General features: G+C 38.9%; 1 protein-coding gene across 1 annotated transcript; it reads right to left on the bottom strand.

The window, feature by feature from the left end:
- Positions 1 to 5427: 5427 nt before the first annotated feature.
- On the bottom strand, positions 5428 to 19180 carry LOC117299087 (UPF0160 protein MYG1, mitochondrial-like). Its single transcript, XM_033782508.1, has 8 exons — positions 19038 to 19180; positions 14031 to 14204; positions 12763 to 12868; positions 11277 to 11510; positions 9226 to 9304; positions 7148 to 7270; positions 6498 to 6679; positions 5428 to 5973 (listed from the first exon to the last, which is right to left on the bottom strand). Exons 1-8 carry the CDS (start codon positions 19105 to 19107, stop codon positions 5808 to 5810), a joined length of 1134 nt encoding a protein of 377 aa, XP_033638399.1. The 5' UTR covers positions 19108 to 19180; the 3' UTR covers positions 5428 to 5807.
- Positions 19181 to 19187: the final 7 nt, after the last annotated feature.

Here is a 19187-nt window from a genome sequence, read left to right as displayed (position 1 = left end):
AAAAAACACTATTTTCACACGAAGTTGTGTGCTTACAGATGCTTGATTTTGAGACCTCAAATTCTAAATCTGATATTTCGAAATCAAATTTGTGGAAAATTACTTCTTTCTCAAAAACTAGGTTACTTCAGAGGGAGCCGTTTCTCACAATGTTTTATACTACCAACCTCTCCCCATTACTCGTTACCAAGTAAGGTTTTATGCTAATAATTATTTTGAGTAATTACCAATAGTGTCCACTGCCTTTACTTTCTCCCCTGCAGTTTATTTCGACTCAGCAATTCTGAATGAACCGGGCTTTACATGTTTAACTTTACCTTCCTGGAATGAATATAACATCAGTTTCTTTTTAATTATTCAGTAGTGTGAGTATCCCATGAGCATTGTTGTCAGTTTTGCGAGCCAACACGTTCAGGTTGACTCCACATATTTGCGTGCCGTGTTAGTTCGCGGCATATAAAAGAAAACCGTGCCAGTTGTGTAGATCATTGTATTCTACTTTTAAAACATCTTTCTATCCATACAGTATGTAATTTATAACAAACAGTTTAAAAGGCTTTTCATAGACCAGCTCACCCGAACCAAGGGCAATGTGACCCTTTAATCAAAAGCTGGCCTTCTGCCTTTCAATTTTTGTTTTGAATTTTTTTTTTTTTTAATGAATATTGTTAATATTTAAATTCAATTGATCTCTGGCTGTGACTTTGAAATGTTTTTAATAAACAAATAAGTAAAACTTGTAGAGCTGGTTAATAACCTCATCGCTGTGAATACATTTATTTATTGTAGGTGGGATCATGGAGGAAGGAAAGAAGGAGCTCAAACGAAGGGACTTTAAAAAGTCAAACCCGTAGTACCTCGGTCATTTAACAACACCTCGTAATCACCCGCATTTCTCATACAGGCAATGGGCGACATGGCGTATGTGAGTTTGCGCGTGCGCACTTGGTTCTTCACTCAACTATGGTGTCATATGTCGTATGGATATAATACAGAAACAACAACTTTTTTGAGACCTGATAAAAATTGTGTACACTTGTGCCTACCAAATAAAAAAACACAATTGATACCAACCGCCCTCGTGTGCTAATACCCAAATTTTGAACCACCGACAGTGACCGGAAAGTCACAAAAAAGTAAAAATATGCAATGATGTTTCAGTGAAACACCACAAACGGTAAATGAACACATGTATATTCACAATTCTTGTCTTCAATGATTCAACTTTACACGAAGGCAACGGTGCAGAGCGGCGGTACCGCACGTTCTGTACAAAGAGATCTAATCCTGCTCATTAATTGGCCGTCCAGCTAGAGGTCTCCTATCTTTCTCCACTGGTCAGACGGGCATTGTCAGGGTATTCTTTTGTTACTCTGCGGTTTTGCGGGTCGTTCGAGCTCCTTCTTTTCCTCCCTCCATGGTGGGATATACAATGAAACCATGGCTTCAAGCAGGGAATACTTATTAGGGAATAACAGTGCAAGGGTTATGTATTCATTGCGTGGTGATGACCGAACCAAGGTCATTACCATGCAGTGAAGACCAGGTCCGAACACTGTTATTCCCATTAATAAATAAAGGAATAATAGGGTAGCGAACAGTTCTTTCACGGCCGTTTAATACAGGCAGGGTCGTTGCCGTGTGATAAAGGCCCAAACCAAAGGCTAGGGCCTTTATCACACGGCATCTACCATGCAAGGTTTGAAGCGGCCGTTAAAGAACGAGTCACCACTCTTTTTTTTTCCCATTTATAAATGCCTTTTGGTTAAAAGGCATAATAAAGTAAGAAACTCTATAAAACTTATCCGTTTCCGACATGCTTGAGCTCTGTATGTACATGTACGACAGCCGTGTGTTGCATTGTTATGACTGAGACCCCTATTTCCGACAGTTTCCTGATTCTTTCGTGCGCGTATAGTCTTGGTGCAACACGTTCATGTTATCCTTTCACACACAGCGCGGCCAAGTCACCGACAGCGTCCGCATCGTCTGTAACAAGAATCGTCATGCACCAAGACTAGCGCGGAGTATCCGCTCACAACCGGTTATAAACACTGGTCATTATAAAAAATTTAAACGCCCCCACGTGACGCACTCTCCACCAAAAGGAATAGCGAAACTGTCTGAGGTATTTATCTATAGCTTTTTGGCGAAATAATCGGCTAAAGTTGTCAAAATTGTGTGACTTTTGTTCTCTCTGCAATACTTCCAGACATGTTAAAGGCCATATTTATAACTTTTGATAGTTCTCGCAAACTAGTTGTATACAATGTATGCTGGTTTAGGGGCCATTTATTCCCTAATTTCCAAAGCCGGTCCTGTATCATCCTTTACACATCCGACCACGTGATCCGGTTTTGCCCAATCAGAGGCTAAAAACTGTCCAAGGTATTTATTAACGAGCTAGTGGAATACAGAAAAATATAGCGCTTCTGCGACTCTTTGGCCGAGTCTCAAGTACATGTAGACGCAATATACTTTTCTGTATTCCCAGAGACCCGTGTGATAACCAGTCTAATCCGGTCAATGAGGTTAGGTTAAGTTTTTGTCTTTGGTTTTGCACGCTCAAAGTGTAGAAATAACTTTTGCACTGACCCTAATTCTATTTTTTTTGTTCACCAATTACAACTTTATCTTTAGTGACCAATTTGTAAGTCTCAGGTATAATTGAATTGAGGAAGGGGCCGATTTCATAAAGCCTGTAAGCATGTAGAAAAACTTGCTAAGCTCAAAAAATTCTTTCTTACAGAAACTGAATACCAGCCAAAATTCCAAAATGTTTTCATTGTTCCAACTGATGCAACACTCGTATTTAGGCTTAGCACAAAAGTTTGCGAAGCAGTATTTTCTGCTTAACAGCCCAATGAAAACAAGCCCAGGGCCCAATTTCATAGAGCTGGTTAAGCAGAAAATGCTGCTTAGGAACTCACGCTTAGCAATAATGAGCAGGAAACCAGTCGGAAACTGTACATGTGACATGTTATTTTGGCTGGTAACCTTATTCTGTCAAGCATTTGTTGTGCTGAGCTTACTTTTGTGATTAAAGGAATACGTTGCCTTGGATCGGACAAGTTGGTCTATAACAAGCGTTTGTAACCTTTTTTTATAAAATGCATATCGTTGGAAAGATGTTTTAAAAGTAGAATACAATGATCCACACAAGTTTGCTTCGAAATTGCGTGGTTTTCCTTTTACTGTACGAACTAACACGGTCGGCCATTTATTGGAGTCAAAACATTGACTCCCATAAATGGCCGACTGTGTTAGACGACGAGGTAAAAGAAAAAACGTGCAATTTCGAGGCATGTTTGTGTGGATCATTGTATTCTACTTTTACAACATCTTTCTACCCATATGCATTTTATAAAAATCGGTTACAAACGCTTTTCAAAGACCAACTCGTCCGATCCAAGGGCAACGTGTTCCTTTAAGCAGCTCTATTAATTGGGCCGAGGTAATAAGTCATTTGTGAGTTAGATTTGAGTAATATCTGGTACAATGACTCTCAATAGTCACAATGTACCACTTACATTTGAAATCCTCAGACTATAGAGACAGTATAGTCAAATGGTTCGGGGGAAGCTTTTGTATAGCTACCTCCAGACGAGCTAACTGTTTATTGTTCCATACACATCCATTCAGAATTGTGTCTGGGTGTTCAACGTCTCTTTACGTAACTCCGCAAAAGCTTGCCCGAATCATGTGACATAGCAACTGTCTCGATAGTCCGAGGAACTCAAATTTAATTAGTAACTTGTAATGAAGCACATCACTGTACCAGACAATATTCAAATCCAATATGCAAATGGCTTATTGCATGTATTGAACAAGTTTGTACTAGTAACAATAGCTTTATTTTAGGTTTAGTGAATATCTTGCTTCGCATGTATTGTTTGTTTACGTGTTTACTTACACATTTATACATACATTTGTGTACATGGATGCCAATAAATTCTGGAAAGAAAATGGAGGATTCAAGGATTGGAAGTGTCACATCCCTTCGAGAAACTCAAGACTGAAAGTTGTTACTCTAATGGTTTCTGAGAACATTCGTGTGTAGAATTAGATATTGCAAAAAATAGTTTATAGGGAGGCTTAGCTGCAAGTAACGTAACGTGAGCAAAACCACGAATGTGAACGTAAGACAATTTGGTCCTTGATAGGTGACGTCACCACTTTGGGCTTATTTCATGCTCACGCACGACATCTGCAGGTACCTGACGTGAGAAATGGTAACTTCACGTATGCTTAAAACGTGACACTTTTACAACAATTTTCTGACGTTCACGTTCATGTTTTTTGCTCGCTTAACGTGCAGCTAAACCTACCTAATGGCCTAACGTTTGGACCCAAACAGAGTCTTTATTGAAGGCTACCAGAAGGACTTTGCAAAGTCCTTCTGGTAGCCTTCAGAAACCATTAGAGTAACAACTTTCAGTCTTGAGTTTCTCGAAACATCAGACAATTAGGCTTTGAGAAAGACTCTGCAAATACAATAACATGTACCGGTCGTTTCTGACTCTTGCGTGAGAAATTAAAATTCTTATAGATGATTCATGGTGGTTCTATACATTCCATTTTTTTTTTTAATGTTTTTCAAATTGAAAAATGCATACATACATTCCTTTTTTAGATGCCTAAAACTTCACTGGTGAGGGGACAAAGCTGTTTTTCCTCATTAATGGGCCAGTTTAAAACAATTGTACTTCCATCACTCGGATTAATAATAATAATAATAATAATAATAATAATAATAAGACTTGTAATGCGCACGTATCCACCCGGCTGGGTGTTCAAGGCGCAGTAAAACCAACACCAAACAAAACAAAGAAAAACAGACACAACAAAAATTAGTCCTTGAAAACCTGTGACATAAGTTAAGTTTTGAGAAGAGATTTGAATGATGTGGTACAAAGACATGTTCTAAGAGTTCCAGATGCGTGGCGCAGCTGAAGAAAAAGAAATTGATCGAAGATTTCTTGATGGAGTGTACGGGTGTTCACCATCTTTTATGTAACTATGCGAAAGCTTGCCCCGAATCATGTGACATAGCAACTGTCTCTATAGTCTGTGGAATTCAAACTTACATGTAAGTGGTTTGTGATGAAGCACATCATTGTACTACACAACATTCAAATCTAACACGCAAGAGATTTACCGAACCTTGAGAAATAGCGTATCAATCCCAATATTCAGTGTCAAATAATTATAAATAAAAATAGCTACCGATCGGCAAGCAAAACTGTTGCATGCAGAATGGTCAGATCAGCTTATCTTACAATAAAACCCTGAGAAGGGTGCTAGGAATTGCTTTAGTCTTGGCAGATGAATTGCTTTAGACTTGTTGCATATTGCTTGTTAGTGGTATTCGGCTGTTGTTTGCTTATCCTGAAAATCATGTTGACATTTGGTTGGTAATTCTGTTTTTATCAAGGAAGAAATTTCATGCTAAGCAAATTGTTGTGCTTACAATCAGGGCCCAATTTCATAAAGCCTGTAAGCTCAAAGCGAGCATCATGCTTCATTTTTCAACAGGCACGTGCCATTAAGGCTTTACTCCCTGGTAAGAGCACCTCTACGAGAAATTGGGGCATCAAGGCAATGACCAGGGGCAACAGAGGCAGTTGCAAAGTCAATCAGCAACTAGGGTCATAAAATAAACGTCTTTCTAGCTTGGGCCAGTGACTTCTTGCCATCTTACCATTGGACCTTTTCATGGGGCACCAAGGCAATGAGCAGGGGCACACTTGCCGCCGTTGCAGTATCATGTCAAAGTCCATCAGCAACTAGGATTATGTAACAAACACCTAGCTAGCTTGGGCCAATGACGTTCTTGCCATCTGAAGAGCGCCCTCGTACGTCTCGTTTCCACCGATGAACCCGTTGGCGTGTACGAATATACACCCTGGGATGCCAGACAGCTCTGACAGTTCCTCGTTTCTGATACCGCACCATTTTTCCGGAAGGGAGAGTCTGAGTGAAGAAATAAAGAAACGTACAAAAAATATTTGCTAAAATTTATCAATACGCTTTCCATAATCCTGTTAGCAAACATTATGTGAATTTTACATTAGCCACAATCTCTGAACCCCCTCTTTTTTTACGATAAGTGCACGGAGTTCTTTTAAAAGTGTTACACAACACACGGGACCAACAGCTTAACACCCCATCCTAACGATGCAGCAATAATGGTTAAAGGCACCGTACACAATTGGCAATTACTCAAAATACATATTAGCATTGAACCTTACTTGGTAACGAGAAATGGAGAGCTGTTGATAGTGCAAAACATTGTGATAAAAGACTCACTCTGAAGTAACATAGTCTTTGAGAAAGAGGTAATTATATCTCACTAATATAATAAAAGACTTCTGGCCAGAAGCCTTTTCTTCCTATCTGAAAGCACTCTATTTTGTTGAAGCGCCATGAGCGTCACTACGTGACGAACCACAGTGCTATATAAGAAGCCACTATTATTATTATTATTAAAACATTACCTGTTAGTGAAGGAATTACTTGAGACTGACACGCATTGAACTCTCCATTTTCCATTGGAGTCCGAGTACAAGACGTACTTGATCGGCGTCTCAATACTCAAGGATTTCTCCAGGGAGAAGAGGTGCTCCTTCCATGGACAACCCCCTTCCTTAAAGACGACTATTTCACCACTCTTGTCGACCTGAATAAAAGGATGTCGGTAAAACAATCATACAGTGTGAGAAGGCTGGCTGTTATTCGCCTCCAGGGTTGCCCCCAGGTAAATAGATTTTTTTATTATTATTATTATTTATTTTTATTTTATGCCGCCAGAAACACAAGACCTGAAGGCCACTTCAAGGTGTGAGCTACAATTATTTTTGTCCAAAGGCCGTTGCCACCTACTCCTAGGGCTGAAACAGGGTTACCCCTTTTATAGTCCTTACGAATGTAGGCTTGGGTATCATCAGTCCGAAGCCTGGCCGGTAGAGTAGAAAGCACTACCTCCCCAATTTCATGTAGCAAGTTTCACAAACAGGTTTTGAACCCACACTCTGCGGATCAAACACCAGAGCTTGAATCCGGTGCTCTTAACTGCTCGGCCATGACACGCTAGTAGTGTAAAAAGGGCTAGAAGATGTAGTCAAAGATTGTAGTAAATTCAACTGACCTGAGATCGTTCTTTGAGGGCGGTCTCCACTAGTTCCCTAGCCGGCCACCAGCTGTGGGTGTAGTAGTTCACTTTGTCTAGAAACTCCTCCCCTGTCAGCTGCATTGCCTTCTGAAATCCAGCCTGACAAAGGAACAATTTGCACTTGACACAATTAGTTATTGCCAAAGACCAGTATTCTCACTTAGTGTACCACAAGCTGGTCAAAACGATGACACCAATTTAAGAACTGACTCCGTGGTAGTTCAATTTAATAATCACGATCCTATATGCTAAAGTAGTAGTCCCAGCCTATTTCTATACCATCTGCCCAGGTAAGAGTAAACAAAAGTAGGACAGTTCTTTTCAGAATTGAGTAGTCTCCCCTAACCCCTAACATCTACTCCGCGGCAGTAGAATAAATCAAGGCAGTTCCCTAAGAACAAACTCTACCTGGCAAGTTGGTGTTACCGCAAACCAAATGTATATTGTATCGTGAAATTGCTGCATAAATTTTAAAAAAATGTGAAAAGTTGCATTTTCTTTAAATTTGTTTTAATGAGAGAATATCGCTCAAACTCACAAGGTCGGACGGCCACTCCAAAGTGAGGGCTACACATAACTGATTAGGGCTATCGACACAAGTTAACTGTTATCAGGGACACGTGCCAACTACTCCTGGTCTGAAACAGGGTTACCCCTTCTGCAAGAATGTAGGCATGGGTATCATCCACTAGGAGCCTGGCTGGTAGGAGAGAATGAACTACCTTACGAACTTGCATGGGGGACCCTAGTCTTGGTTCAGGACTCTCCTGGATTTGTACCAAGAAAGCGCGCTATCACCCCCAACGCGCTATCAACCACGAACCTCTATCACAGGAGAGTCTTGGCACATTCGTTAAATCTCCCTACAAAATCGGGGGGAAACATAATGCGCGTGCGTAGGTTTCCCGCAGAGCCCGCCCCTTTTTGGGGGGGAGATTTAACGAATGTGCCAAGACTCTCCTGTGATAGCGGTTACCGGGTGATAGCGGTTCGTGGTTGATAGCGCGTTGGGGGTGATAGCGCGCCCTGTTGTGACAAATCCAGGAGAGTCTTGAACCAAGACTAGGGGGACCCTGGCTGGTAGAGCAGAATGTGTTAAGTAGGATTTGAAACTTTGCATGGTGGAAATAAAATATAGAGTTTGCGGTAACACCATGTAATAACAATCTCTAAATGAATTGGGGTGGTTCTGAAAAGAACCGTTGCATTAACATTAACTCGACGTTTCCGACATTCTCCAGAAGACGATCAGAGCATACTGATCGAAACGTCAAGTTTAATCCAACGGTTCTTTTCAGAACCACCCCAACTCATTAAGAGAGAGTTATTACATGGTGTTACCGCAAACTCTTCTATATCAGAATGTGTTACTTTCCCAACTTGTTACCAAGCAATTATGGTTAGGCTTGCTCAATAGCACTAGTGTCATGACTGGGAATCAAACCCAAACACTGCTGCCGAGTGCTGACAAAAACCAGAGTTTCCCAGGTCAAAATTCAAAATTCTCTGAACCTAGTTAAACTGTGTTTAACTGGAACTAGTTAAAAACCAGTTGATAAACAAGTTAAACACAGTTAAAACCAGTTGGTTTAATATGGAAAATGGACAGACACCAACTTGTTTATAATTTAAACCTAGTTGAACACAGTTAAACCTAGTCCAAACCAGTTGGTTAATATGGAAAATGGACGAGTTGGGTCACTATCCAGTTGAACCAGTTGACCCGAGTTAACTGGGTTCAACTGCAATTTTGACCTGGGTTGGGTCTGATGAACTAGACCGCTTGTCCACCCAGGCCATAAAAACATATCTGAAAAACAATAGACCGATCCATTAGGCTCCGCCCACAGCACACATGTGAGCAAGACCTGACAGTGAGCCTCTCTGATGCCATTCTGCACAACTCTGTCGCGCGCGCCAGGCATACCCGCACGCATGTCGGACTTTGTAGTGCCGGACTTTTGGTTGCACAATGGGTTGTGATTGGTCAATATGCAATGAGGGGGAAGCTTAATGGATCGGTCTACTCATTCAGGGTGTAGTGATATACTCACTTCCTCATCGGGAGTCTTATCTCTCCAGTCCGGGTTGAGATGTTTCACTCTGGAGCTTAAATTACTGGTAATCTGATACCTGCGAAAAACAGAACAAATTTTAGTTTCACATATAGTTTATTATATTATAGTTAGAATGAAGCCATTGGACCCTTTCGGTACAGAAACAAAAATAACAGTTCACAGATTTACAAATAACTTACAAATAACTTAATTTAAATGATCTTATTACCTTCCTTTGTTTTATAAAGGCATCCCAGCTTACAAGCTTTGCTTTAATGGGCCATGCCTCCATACAGTTTTCAGTCTTGTTACATCCTATTGTTTGTATTTGTATATTGTGTTTGTATGGAAATAAATGTTGATTGATTGATTGATTGATTGATTGACAGGGTTTACAGAAGGTAGTGGTGAAAGACTTCTCTTGAAATATTATTCCATGCAATGCTTTACTTTTTGAGAAAACAGTAAAACAATATAAATTCTTGACATCGAGAATTATAAATTTATTTTAAACACATGTCACGACACGGCGAAACGTGCGAATACAAGGGTGGGTTTTCCCGTTATTTTCTCCCGACTCCGATGACCGATTGAGCCAAAACTTTCACAGGTTTGTTATTTGATATAGAAGTTGTGATACACGAAGTGTGGGCCTTGGACAGTACTGTTTATCGAAAGTGTCCAATGGCTTTGAGAGGTGAATCCCTTCCCAGGCTGTATCATACATGTAACTTGGGTCTGATCCCTCGCTAATGGGCAGTTACAGGCCGACTGGCTACCGACTGGCTCCCTAAACGAAATAAGGAAAACGCCAACATAGTGGTACGATTATAAGTTGGCTCAGGTGGTAAAGTGTCGGCACGTTAAATCTGCTCGTCTACAGAAGATCATTTGAAACGTCAAAACCACACCAGCTCTTTTCAGAGAGAGATTTAATACATGGTTGTACCCGCACATTTACTACTTATTTATTTATATATATTACCTTCTTCATACTCAACCGTATTGAGTATATTAATAATTTGTAAAAAAAAACATTTGCTACAAATTTTTGATTTTGGACAGATGGGTCACTTATGGTGGTCTGGTGGTATTATGATTATTATTATTAATGCCTAACGATGACTAGAGCAATCTAGTTGAAACATTGAGACAAATTTCAAGAACTGACTCCCTGGTAGTGCAAGTTATTTACAATCATATAAGCTAAAGTAGTAGTCCCAGCCAATTTTTCTAAATATCTTCCGCCCCGGTAGTAGTTGTTAAAAAGCAGGACGTTCTGAAAGTCTCCTGAACATCCGATTAATCTACTCTGCGGTAGTAGAATAAAGAAAGACAGTTCTCTAAAGAATAAACTGTACCTGGCAAGTAGATACACACACGGTGTTACCACAAACCATAAATGACATGTGCAACTCCCTCATGTATGGTGTAAACAAATCACAGCTCTTTCGGCTACAACGTTTGCAAAATATGGCTGCTAGACTGGTAACTCGGTCACCCAAGAGCTCACACATCACCCCTATCCTAAAGCAACTCCATTGGCTTCCAGTTGAGCAATAGATAGTCTTCAAACTCGGTCTCCTGGTCTTCAAATCATCGCACAACATGGCACCATCCTAATGTACATCTCAGATCTCATCACTCAGTATGCACCTTTCCGCAGTAACCTAAGATCAGCCGATCAACGTCTCCTCGTAGAACATATGGCAAAGAACACATGGGGAGCACGTGCTTTCTTGGTTACTGCGGGCAAGGTGTGGAATAGTCTTCCCTACCACATCAGGACTGCAAACACAACATCTTCTTTCAAAACTGTCCTCAAAACCCACCTCTTTGCAGTTAAACAATGACCTCATATCTCTACAAACTTTTTCTGTTCCTTTCTTTTGAACTGTTTATTTTGTATCCTGAGCGAGCGCCATGAGCGCCTTTTTGTGGCGGATACCGGCGCTATATAAGACTCCATTATTATTATTATTATTATTAAATAAATTGATACCTTACCATGCAATGCCACAAATCCTATATATTATGCCCTCTCTAACCTCGGTTTTTCATCAGTCTGTGAAATCCCGTTATCAATGGCGTCAATCTCTTCCATGAAGTTCTCGTACACCTTGTCGAACAGCGCCTCCACCTTTTGCTCGTCAGCATCCGTCAGACCCTTTGCGGTACGGAGGACTCGCCTGCCGAAGTAGAGGTAGACAAGACCAGCGCTACTCAGCTTCGTTGTCCAGGATTTACTCGGCTCCAGCGAGTTCATGGATTGCGAAAATGAACTATTTGAAAAGAGAAAACCATTATTATGTTCTTTCCACACACCAAACCAGAATTTTGTATGTAATTTAAAAATGTTTCACAAGAGAAACAAAAAATTTAAATACAACTTTCTACGCATCAAACAAGAATTGTGTATGGAATGCGAAAATGATCAGTTTCACAAGAAAAAACAGACAAACTATAACTTCCAGCTTATAAAACCAGAGTTTTGTACAGAGTGTGAAAATCAACTATTTCACAAGACAGAAGAAATAAATTTAATCTTTCTGCAAATCAAACTCTGATACTTCACGGAGGCACAAAGGCGATTGCCTTGGTTGCCCATGGCCATTCCCTTGGTGCCCTTGAAAGGCTCGAGTAGACAATTGAATTACAATTTCCTCATAGAGTGCCCCTTTACCTAGGTGAAAATGTCTTGGTGCCCTTGCTTTTTCAAAAAGGAAGATACAGGTCTGAAAAATAGTTCTAAGCAATTATAGTGAAGTGTCTTGCTCATGGACACAAGTGTCATGACCAGGATTCAAACCCATACCGGATGACTGAACCGCCAGAACTTGAATTTGATGCTCTAAACTGCTCTGGCAGGCCTTCGGTGTTGAAGAAGCAAGGGCACCAAGGCAATTTCTCCTTGGTACAGGGCACCCTATGACATGAGGAAATTATAGTTTTTTCTACAGGAGCATTTCAATGGCACTAGGGGGCATGGAGGCAATTACCTTTGTTTCCTCCATGAAGTATACTAATATTGCGATACAAATTTAGAAACAGTTTCGATATCGGATCGATTTGGTTTTAATCTAAATATCGATATATCGCGATATCAATTAAGTATCGCAATATCGCGATGTATTTCCTAGCTTAGACATCTTGAACCCCATAGGTTTGGAGTAAAACCAGAAGAACAGGTCATTAGAACACCTCTCTTATGCTATGACTCTCTCTTCTACAACTTTCACTGGGAGTTTGAAGACTGATGATGTCCAATTTAATTAATCGCGATTATATCGAATGTCGCGATATATTGTCGGTGATATATCGTGAATAAAATAAATCGATATCGCCCAAGCTTAACCCTATGACATGAGGAAATTATAATTTTTTTCTACTGGATAATTTCAATGGCACTAGGGGGCATGGAGGCAACTACCTTTGTTTCCCCTATGAAGTAGCTGGCCTGCACTCAGCCACGACATCCTCTACGTATCAACTCTAATGGTGTACTTAGGAGGATTGAGGCAGTAGTCAACTTACCGTTGGTGATGGTCATATCTGTGGATCTTGGGGTCGAATACTCCGCCTACATCAACGACGATGTCACACCCCTCAAGTTTCTTCGGGTCTCTGGTTCTAACGATTTCTTGAGAGAAAAACAAAACAAAACACAACAATTAGTTTTGAAGTCTGTAGGTCGCCTTTTGAAACCTTCATGTAATCTATAAGAAATCTTAAGGGGACAAGTCGACGTTGGGTTGGGAACTGTGTGCAATAAAACGATGTGTAATGAAATAAATATGGTTGGAAAGTAGAAAATAACTGTCACATAAATATCTCTTGTGTTTGGGTGGCTTCAACTATTTGCTTAAAGGCACTGTACACGTTTGGTAATTGTCAAAGACCAGTGTCCTCACTTGGTGTATCCCATCATTAGCATAGAATAACAAGCATGTGCAAATTTGGGCTCAATTGGTCATCGAAGTTGCGAGAAAATGATGAAAGAAAAAACACTCTTGTTGGACGAACTTGTGTGCTTTCAGATAGGAATAAAAGACTTCTAGCTAGAAGTCTTTTATTATCTGAGTGAGATATTACCTCTTTCTCAAAAACTACGTTACTTCAGAGGGAGTCGTTTCCCACAATGTTTTATACTACCAACAGCTCTCCAACGCTCGTTACAAAGTCAGTTTTCAAGTTAATATTTGTTTTGAATAATTACCAACTGGTACCTTCCCTTTAAAGCGGTAGAATTAGATCTATTTCTACCTCCATGGTTAAAGACACTGGACACTATTGGTAATTGTCAAAGACCAGTCTTCTCACTTAGGGTATCTCAACATGTGCCTAAAATAACAAACCTGTGAAAATTTGAGCTCAATCGGTCGTCGAAGTTGCGAGAAAATAATGGAAGAAAAAACGCCCTTGTCACACGAAGTTGTGTAATTTCAGATGCTTGATTTTGAGACCTCAAAATCCAATTCTGAGGTCTCAAAACCAATTTAAAATATTTTAGTGAGAAAATAATTCTCTCGCAAAAAACTATGTTTACTTCAGAGAGAGCCATTTCTCACAATGTTGTATTTTATCAACAGCTCTCCTTTGATCAGTAGTAAGTAAGTTTTTATATTAACAATTATTTTGAGTGATTAACGATAGTGTCTAGTGCCTTTAAGAGTAAATAAGAGCCTCGCAGTCCTATATTACAGGTACAAAGATAATGGAAGACCACAGTTTTCAGAATAAACAGTATACATTTTTTCAAGTGAGATTAAATGTCATAGTCTAAAATTCAGCACTTTTGTTACCTGCATCTTTATACTCTGGCAATCTACGGAGTAAGAAACAAGCGAGGGCCTCGTCACAATGGAAGGATCCATTATGGGTACCGATAGTCTTCTTGGTGCACTGACGTTTTGTTTCTGCCATGTCTTTGTTGTTAGTTACTTGTGACGTGAGCCGATTGTAGAATGTGGAAATGACTGGAAAGAAATAAAAGTAAATAATAAATCAGGAAGGCAATTAAATATTGGTTTATTTCATAAAAAAAAAAATTGTTATAAACAAGAATGTACGGGGGCACTGGTATCAAACATGTATGTGACAACCTATGGTTGAATTGCACCGGTACATACTACAGTATTTAATTTCTCTAAACTAAAAAGTACCTAAAGGTTATAGGAACATTAAAGAATTAGTTTTGCTAGCAAAAAAGTTGGTGGGAGTGTAAGCACTTTATGCAATCTACCATTAAAGGAACATTACAGAATTGGTTTTGCTAGAAAAAAGTTGCTGGCAGTATAAGCACATTATGTAATCCACCATATACATAAACTGACAAACCTGTAGAAGTTTGAGATCGATCGGCCATTTGGGTCACGAGAGAATAGTAAAAAACCAATTGCAAATTTTGCATTGCATCGATGCCAAAACAAAAATGAATAAAATGCTCACTGAGCAATAAACTCCAAACGCGAAGTTAGATTATTTATTTCTCATTAAATGTGACATTTCAGACAGAAATATTGCATGGGATGTTTTCTACTGTCATCATTATGCCGTAACGGTCCGTGTAAGTTTTATGTAAATCTGTGATCTTCACGATTTTTGTTTCTTACCAATTCTGTACCGTTCCTTTAAACTGACAAACCTGTAGAACTTTGAGATCGATCGACCATCTGGGTCACGAGAGACTAGTTAAAAACTGATTACAAATTTTACATTGCATCGATGCCAAAAAAGAATGAATAAAACGCTCACTGAGCGATAAACTCCAAACGCGAAATTAGATTATTTATTTCACATAAAATAGGCCTATGACATTTCAGACAGAAATGTTTCAATGGATGTTTTATATTATCATCATAAGTAGATATGTGATCTTCAAGATATTAGTTTCTTAATAGCAGTATTTATAAAAGTGCCAAATTTCTTACCAATTCTGTAAAGTTCCTTTAAATTAAGTAGGAAACAAAAAATCAACAAGCACTTAATGACAAAGAATAAGACTTAAAAATGTTCCGTCCAACTTGATAATCGTCCCAACCATAGTTGGGACTGGTCCCAACTTGAGTGTTAAAGTTGGGGCGTCCCAACTATAGTTGGGACAGACTACAGTTGGGACGATTATCAAGTTGGGACGGAACACCAATAAACATAATCAGACTCAGAGGGACACATTGTGAATCTAGACAAGTCATGGTGGTCAAGTGGTTAGACTGCAGGACTTGCAATCCACGTGACAAGGTTGTGGGTTCGAAACCCCCAGCTAACCGCTGATTTCACAATGACTAGAATAAATACTGTCATCTGAAATCCCCTGAATCACAACTTCTTGATTTATTCCTCCATGATTTGTGTAATTCATAATCAATGTTTGTATGAGGGAATTGGCTGTATCCAGCTTGGTGTTTATATCCCTTTGCTTTGTGGGAGTTTGCCGAGTTCCCTTGATGGGAAGATCATTCAAACAAACAACAAACCAACAAACAACAAAGCCATCATTAAAATCAATATTAAAAAAATACAGATCAATTGAAAATTGCTCCATTATTTGCACATTGAATAATCCAGTTTAAAAATTAATGCAACCCAACCACCAACAGTCTCTGTATCTGTTGGTTCTACATTTTATGGTGGTTAAGAGGTTCGCATTCCTTAGAAATAAGCTGTTGTGGGAGGGAGGCAGTCCTAAAAAGTTGCACGTCAAAAGTTTGGGAAAAGTTTCCGTATGGCGCCACCACTTTTTCATTCGAAATAAAATAATATAGTATCTAATTTACCTGATTGATATATCCCTTTTTGTAAAAATTAGTGAAAAAGTGGTGGCACCATACGGAAAGTTATCCAAGTTTGTGGTTGTTTGGACTTTTTTGAGTAGCTTCCGCTTTCAGCTTTATCTATATCTATGTTTGGATAACTTTCCGTATGGCACCACCACTTTTTCACTCATTTTTACAAAAAGGGATATATCAATCAGGTAAATTAGATACTATATTATTTTATTTCGAATTAAAAAGTGGTGGCGCCATACGGAAACTTTTCCCAGTATCTAACTTGGATAAGTTTCCGTATGGCACCACCACTTTTTCACTCATTTTTTCAAAAAGGGATATCTCATTGAGGTAAATAAGATACTATATTATTAGGCCGGTCGACAGAAATTACAAATTCATAATATATAGCTAAAAGTGTTACCATTAGAAAGATCTCTCCGAGGCGATTCCAATTTTTTTTACCTTGTATCTCTAGGACATACGGTTTTCGAGTTATGGTGATTTAAAATGTCTGGAAAACGTCGTTTTGTCATACCAAAACTCATCGTTTTGACAAAAAGTGTCAAAATACTGTTTTTACAAGGCTATAATTTCATATTAATACAATTTAACAAACTAAAAGCAGCTTTTTCCTGAAGCAAACATCCCATATGTTACCCCAAAAAAGAAAAGACATACCAAAATACACACACTGTAAAATAGAGGGTCTTGAAAATTACAATTTATGCCATCAAACCTATTTTAGTCGTTCAAAAACAAGGAATTTACCCAAAAAGTGTGTTTTTGAAGGCAAAATAATTCTGGGTTAACATGGTGCATGCTACTTGTTCTGCAGGCTTTGGGTAGAGGTGTGTCTCTATTTTCATCTTTTCACATTTGGTATGTATTACTTATTCATCACAATCGTTATGAATCACCAAAAAATGAAATAAGTCTCTGAATTCATGCGTTTTGAGGATTTCGAAGCTACTTAATATGCAAAAACTGTGTAACAACAAAACTACATTATGTAATTCCTTGCAAATTGGTACACAGTGGTGTTTTAAGATGCTTATTAAGATGACATTAATTAAATTGGGCCTTTACCTTTGCTAATCCTATTGATTGGCAAATTACATTTTTCGTATGCAAATTAGCTAATTAATATGCAAAAACTGTGTAATGTCAGAACGGCACTACGTATTTTCTTGCAATTTGGTACTCATTTGTGTTTTAAAATGGTTATTATGGCGACATAAATTAAAGTGCTATTTAATAAATTGATTCTGCTTTTGTTATTATGAGTGTGGAAATATAATAATAATAAATGCCCAGACTTTTGGCAAGTTGTCGGAGGTCTCGAGAGGAAGCAGCTTAATTTTATTTTCATTAATTCGTATTCTGAAGGTTTTTACAAAGAAATTACAAAATAAAGTAAATCGTGTTTGCCAGCTTAACTATTGTTCACCATTTACATTTTATTTCTATACTTCAAAGCACTAATCTAATTTACAAGATAAAAAATAATGAAGTACTTGTTCATAAAAACCCTGAGAATCAGCCGAATTTTACGTTTGTAAATAAGGAAATGAATAATGCATCATTTTTGGATATTCCAAAATTTAGGGGTGCTAAAAAATAGAACATACATTTTTTGACAGCTAATTTCTTTGTTTGGAAAAAGGTATTGTCATCTCAGTTCTCTAAATGGTTATTGTAATTAAAATCATGGTTTTAATTAATTAATTATCCTTAGTTCCCTATACAAAATGATATATTTTTATAACATCACAAAGCGCACACCCCTCCCAAAAATGGTATAGCCCCACAAAACATGCCATACTGTTGCACAACAGAATGTGCACGTACACGTACGTAGGACTACTACACACATGCGGCCACCCGGCCGTATGCTCAATGCACGTGAAATCCACACACACGTACACACAATAGGCCGATCGTTACTGGACTCATGTCACTCACTCAAAAACGTTCACATTTCATTGGAGATACAATTTTCAGATGCTGTTTTCATCGTGAATGAGCACTAAAACTGTACAAAAGGTTAGTTTTTATGGAAGGAGAAATACTCTACTACCCATTTGCGGTTGCGCTTAGGAAATTACTCACCCTTTTCTTAGAGATCGCAAGTGAACTTTCTTCTGAACGTTATAACTTTTTGGTCGAGCTTAACCCCCCAACAGCGCATGCGCCAAATGAAAGCTCAGGATCTAAGCTTTCGAATGAGACCTCTTGCGGTGAGATTGGACAATGGCATCACCGGAATTCTTGCGATCGAAAATTCACTGTAACAATTTTTGTCGGCTACGGTTTCGTGAAGCTGAGCTTCACGCTGCGTATACTCAAGTTCAGAATGCTATAAAATTTATATTTAATACACAAAAATAACGAAACTTTCACAACATATGCAACCTATAAGTTTATTTTACTTCCAAAAAATTCACAGTCATAGCTCAAACAACAACAAAATTACAGCAATTCTAAAACGGCTATCTGTGTTGCTGATAGTCCGTATCCAGGTTTTGTTTGTGTGAGTGGTTGACCGGCCTAGTAATATTATTTCATATCGAATGAAAAAGTGGTGGCGCCATACGGAAACTTTTCCACTAACTTACCTCAATGAGATATTCTTTTTTGCAAAAATGAGTGACAAAGTGGTGGCGTCATACAATAAAGTTATCCCTATTTAGTATTTATCACCCTCAGTCACTATTCAATAAAAATAACTTCCCCTTTCTCATCTTCCAATGGTGCTTATAGTAGCGCGCAAACTTAAGTTCATCTGCACACGCAATTTGTCACACGCAAATTTCACCCATAGCCTGCGAGCTTAAGTTTGATGATAGGCCGCGCAAGCCTGAAGTTTGCGCGGCTCATCTTGAAAATTGCGCGCGGGCGGGCGGCTAGTATGTGCCCAACCCGGTCGCGTGTGTTTTGTACAAAAAAACACATGTGTCATGTCCGGGTTTTGGACTAAAAACTCCACACTAAAGAGACCAAAATCCAATCAACTGTGGAAATACTTCTTAATTAACTCACCAAATCCTATGTATCTGAAATTATTTATTGATTCTGGAAAAAGGACTCTTGTTCTGGCGAAAATTGTCATCGAAGTTCCAGCATCAAACGCCGATGAGAAATTCCCGCGATTTGGTTTTAGTTAGCGGGTCAACTTGAAGTGGGTTAAAC

The sequence above is a fragment of the Asterias rubens genome, chromosome 14 (genome assembly GCF_902459465.1).
Source record: "Asterias rubens chromosome 14, eAstRub1.3, whole genome shotgun sequence".
NCBI classification, from domain to species: domain Eukaryota; kingdom Metazoa; phylum Echinodermata; class Asteroidea; order Forcipulatida; family Asteriidae; genus Asterias; species Asterias rubens.
This window is presented reverse-complemented; position numbering and strand designations above follow the sequence as displayed.

What these genes read in the sequence shown, in the direction of transcription:
- LOC117299087 (XM_033782508.1), bottom strand. Translation starts at nt 19,107, where the DNA reads ATGACAATTTTCGCCAGAACAAGAGTCCTTTTTCCAGAATCAATAAAT. An exon ending in TTTCAGATACATAGGATTTG is followed by an intron (nt 14,205 to 19,037) that starts GTGAGTTAATTA and finishes ATTTCTTTCCAG; the next exon opens with TCATTTCCACATTCTACAAT. An exon ending in GCCAGAGTATAAAGATGCAG is followed by an intron (nt 12,869 to 14,030) that starts GTAACAAAAGTG and finishes TTTTCTCTCAAG; the next exon opens with AAATCGTTAGAACCAGAGAC.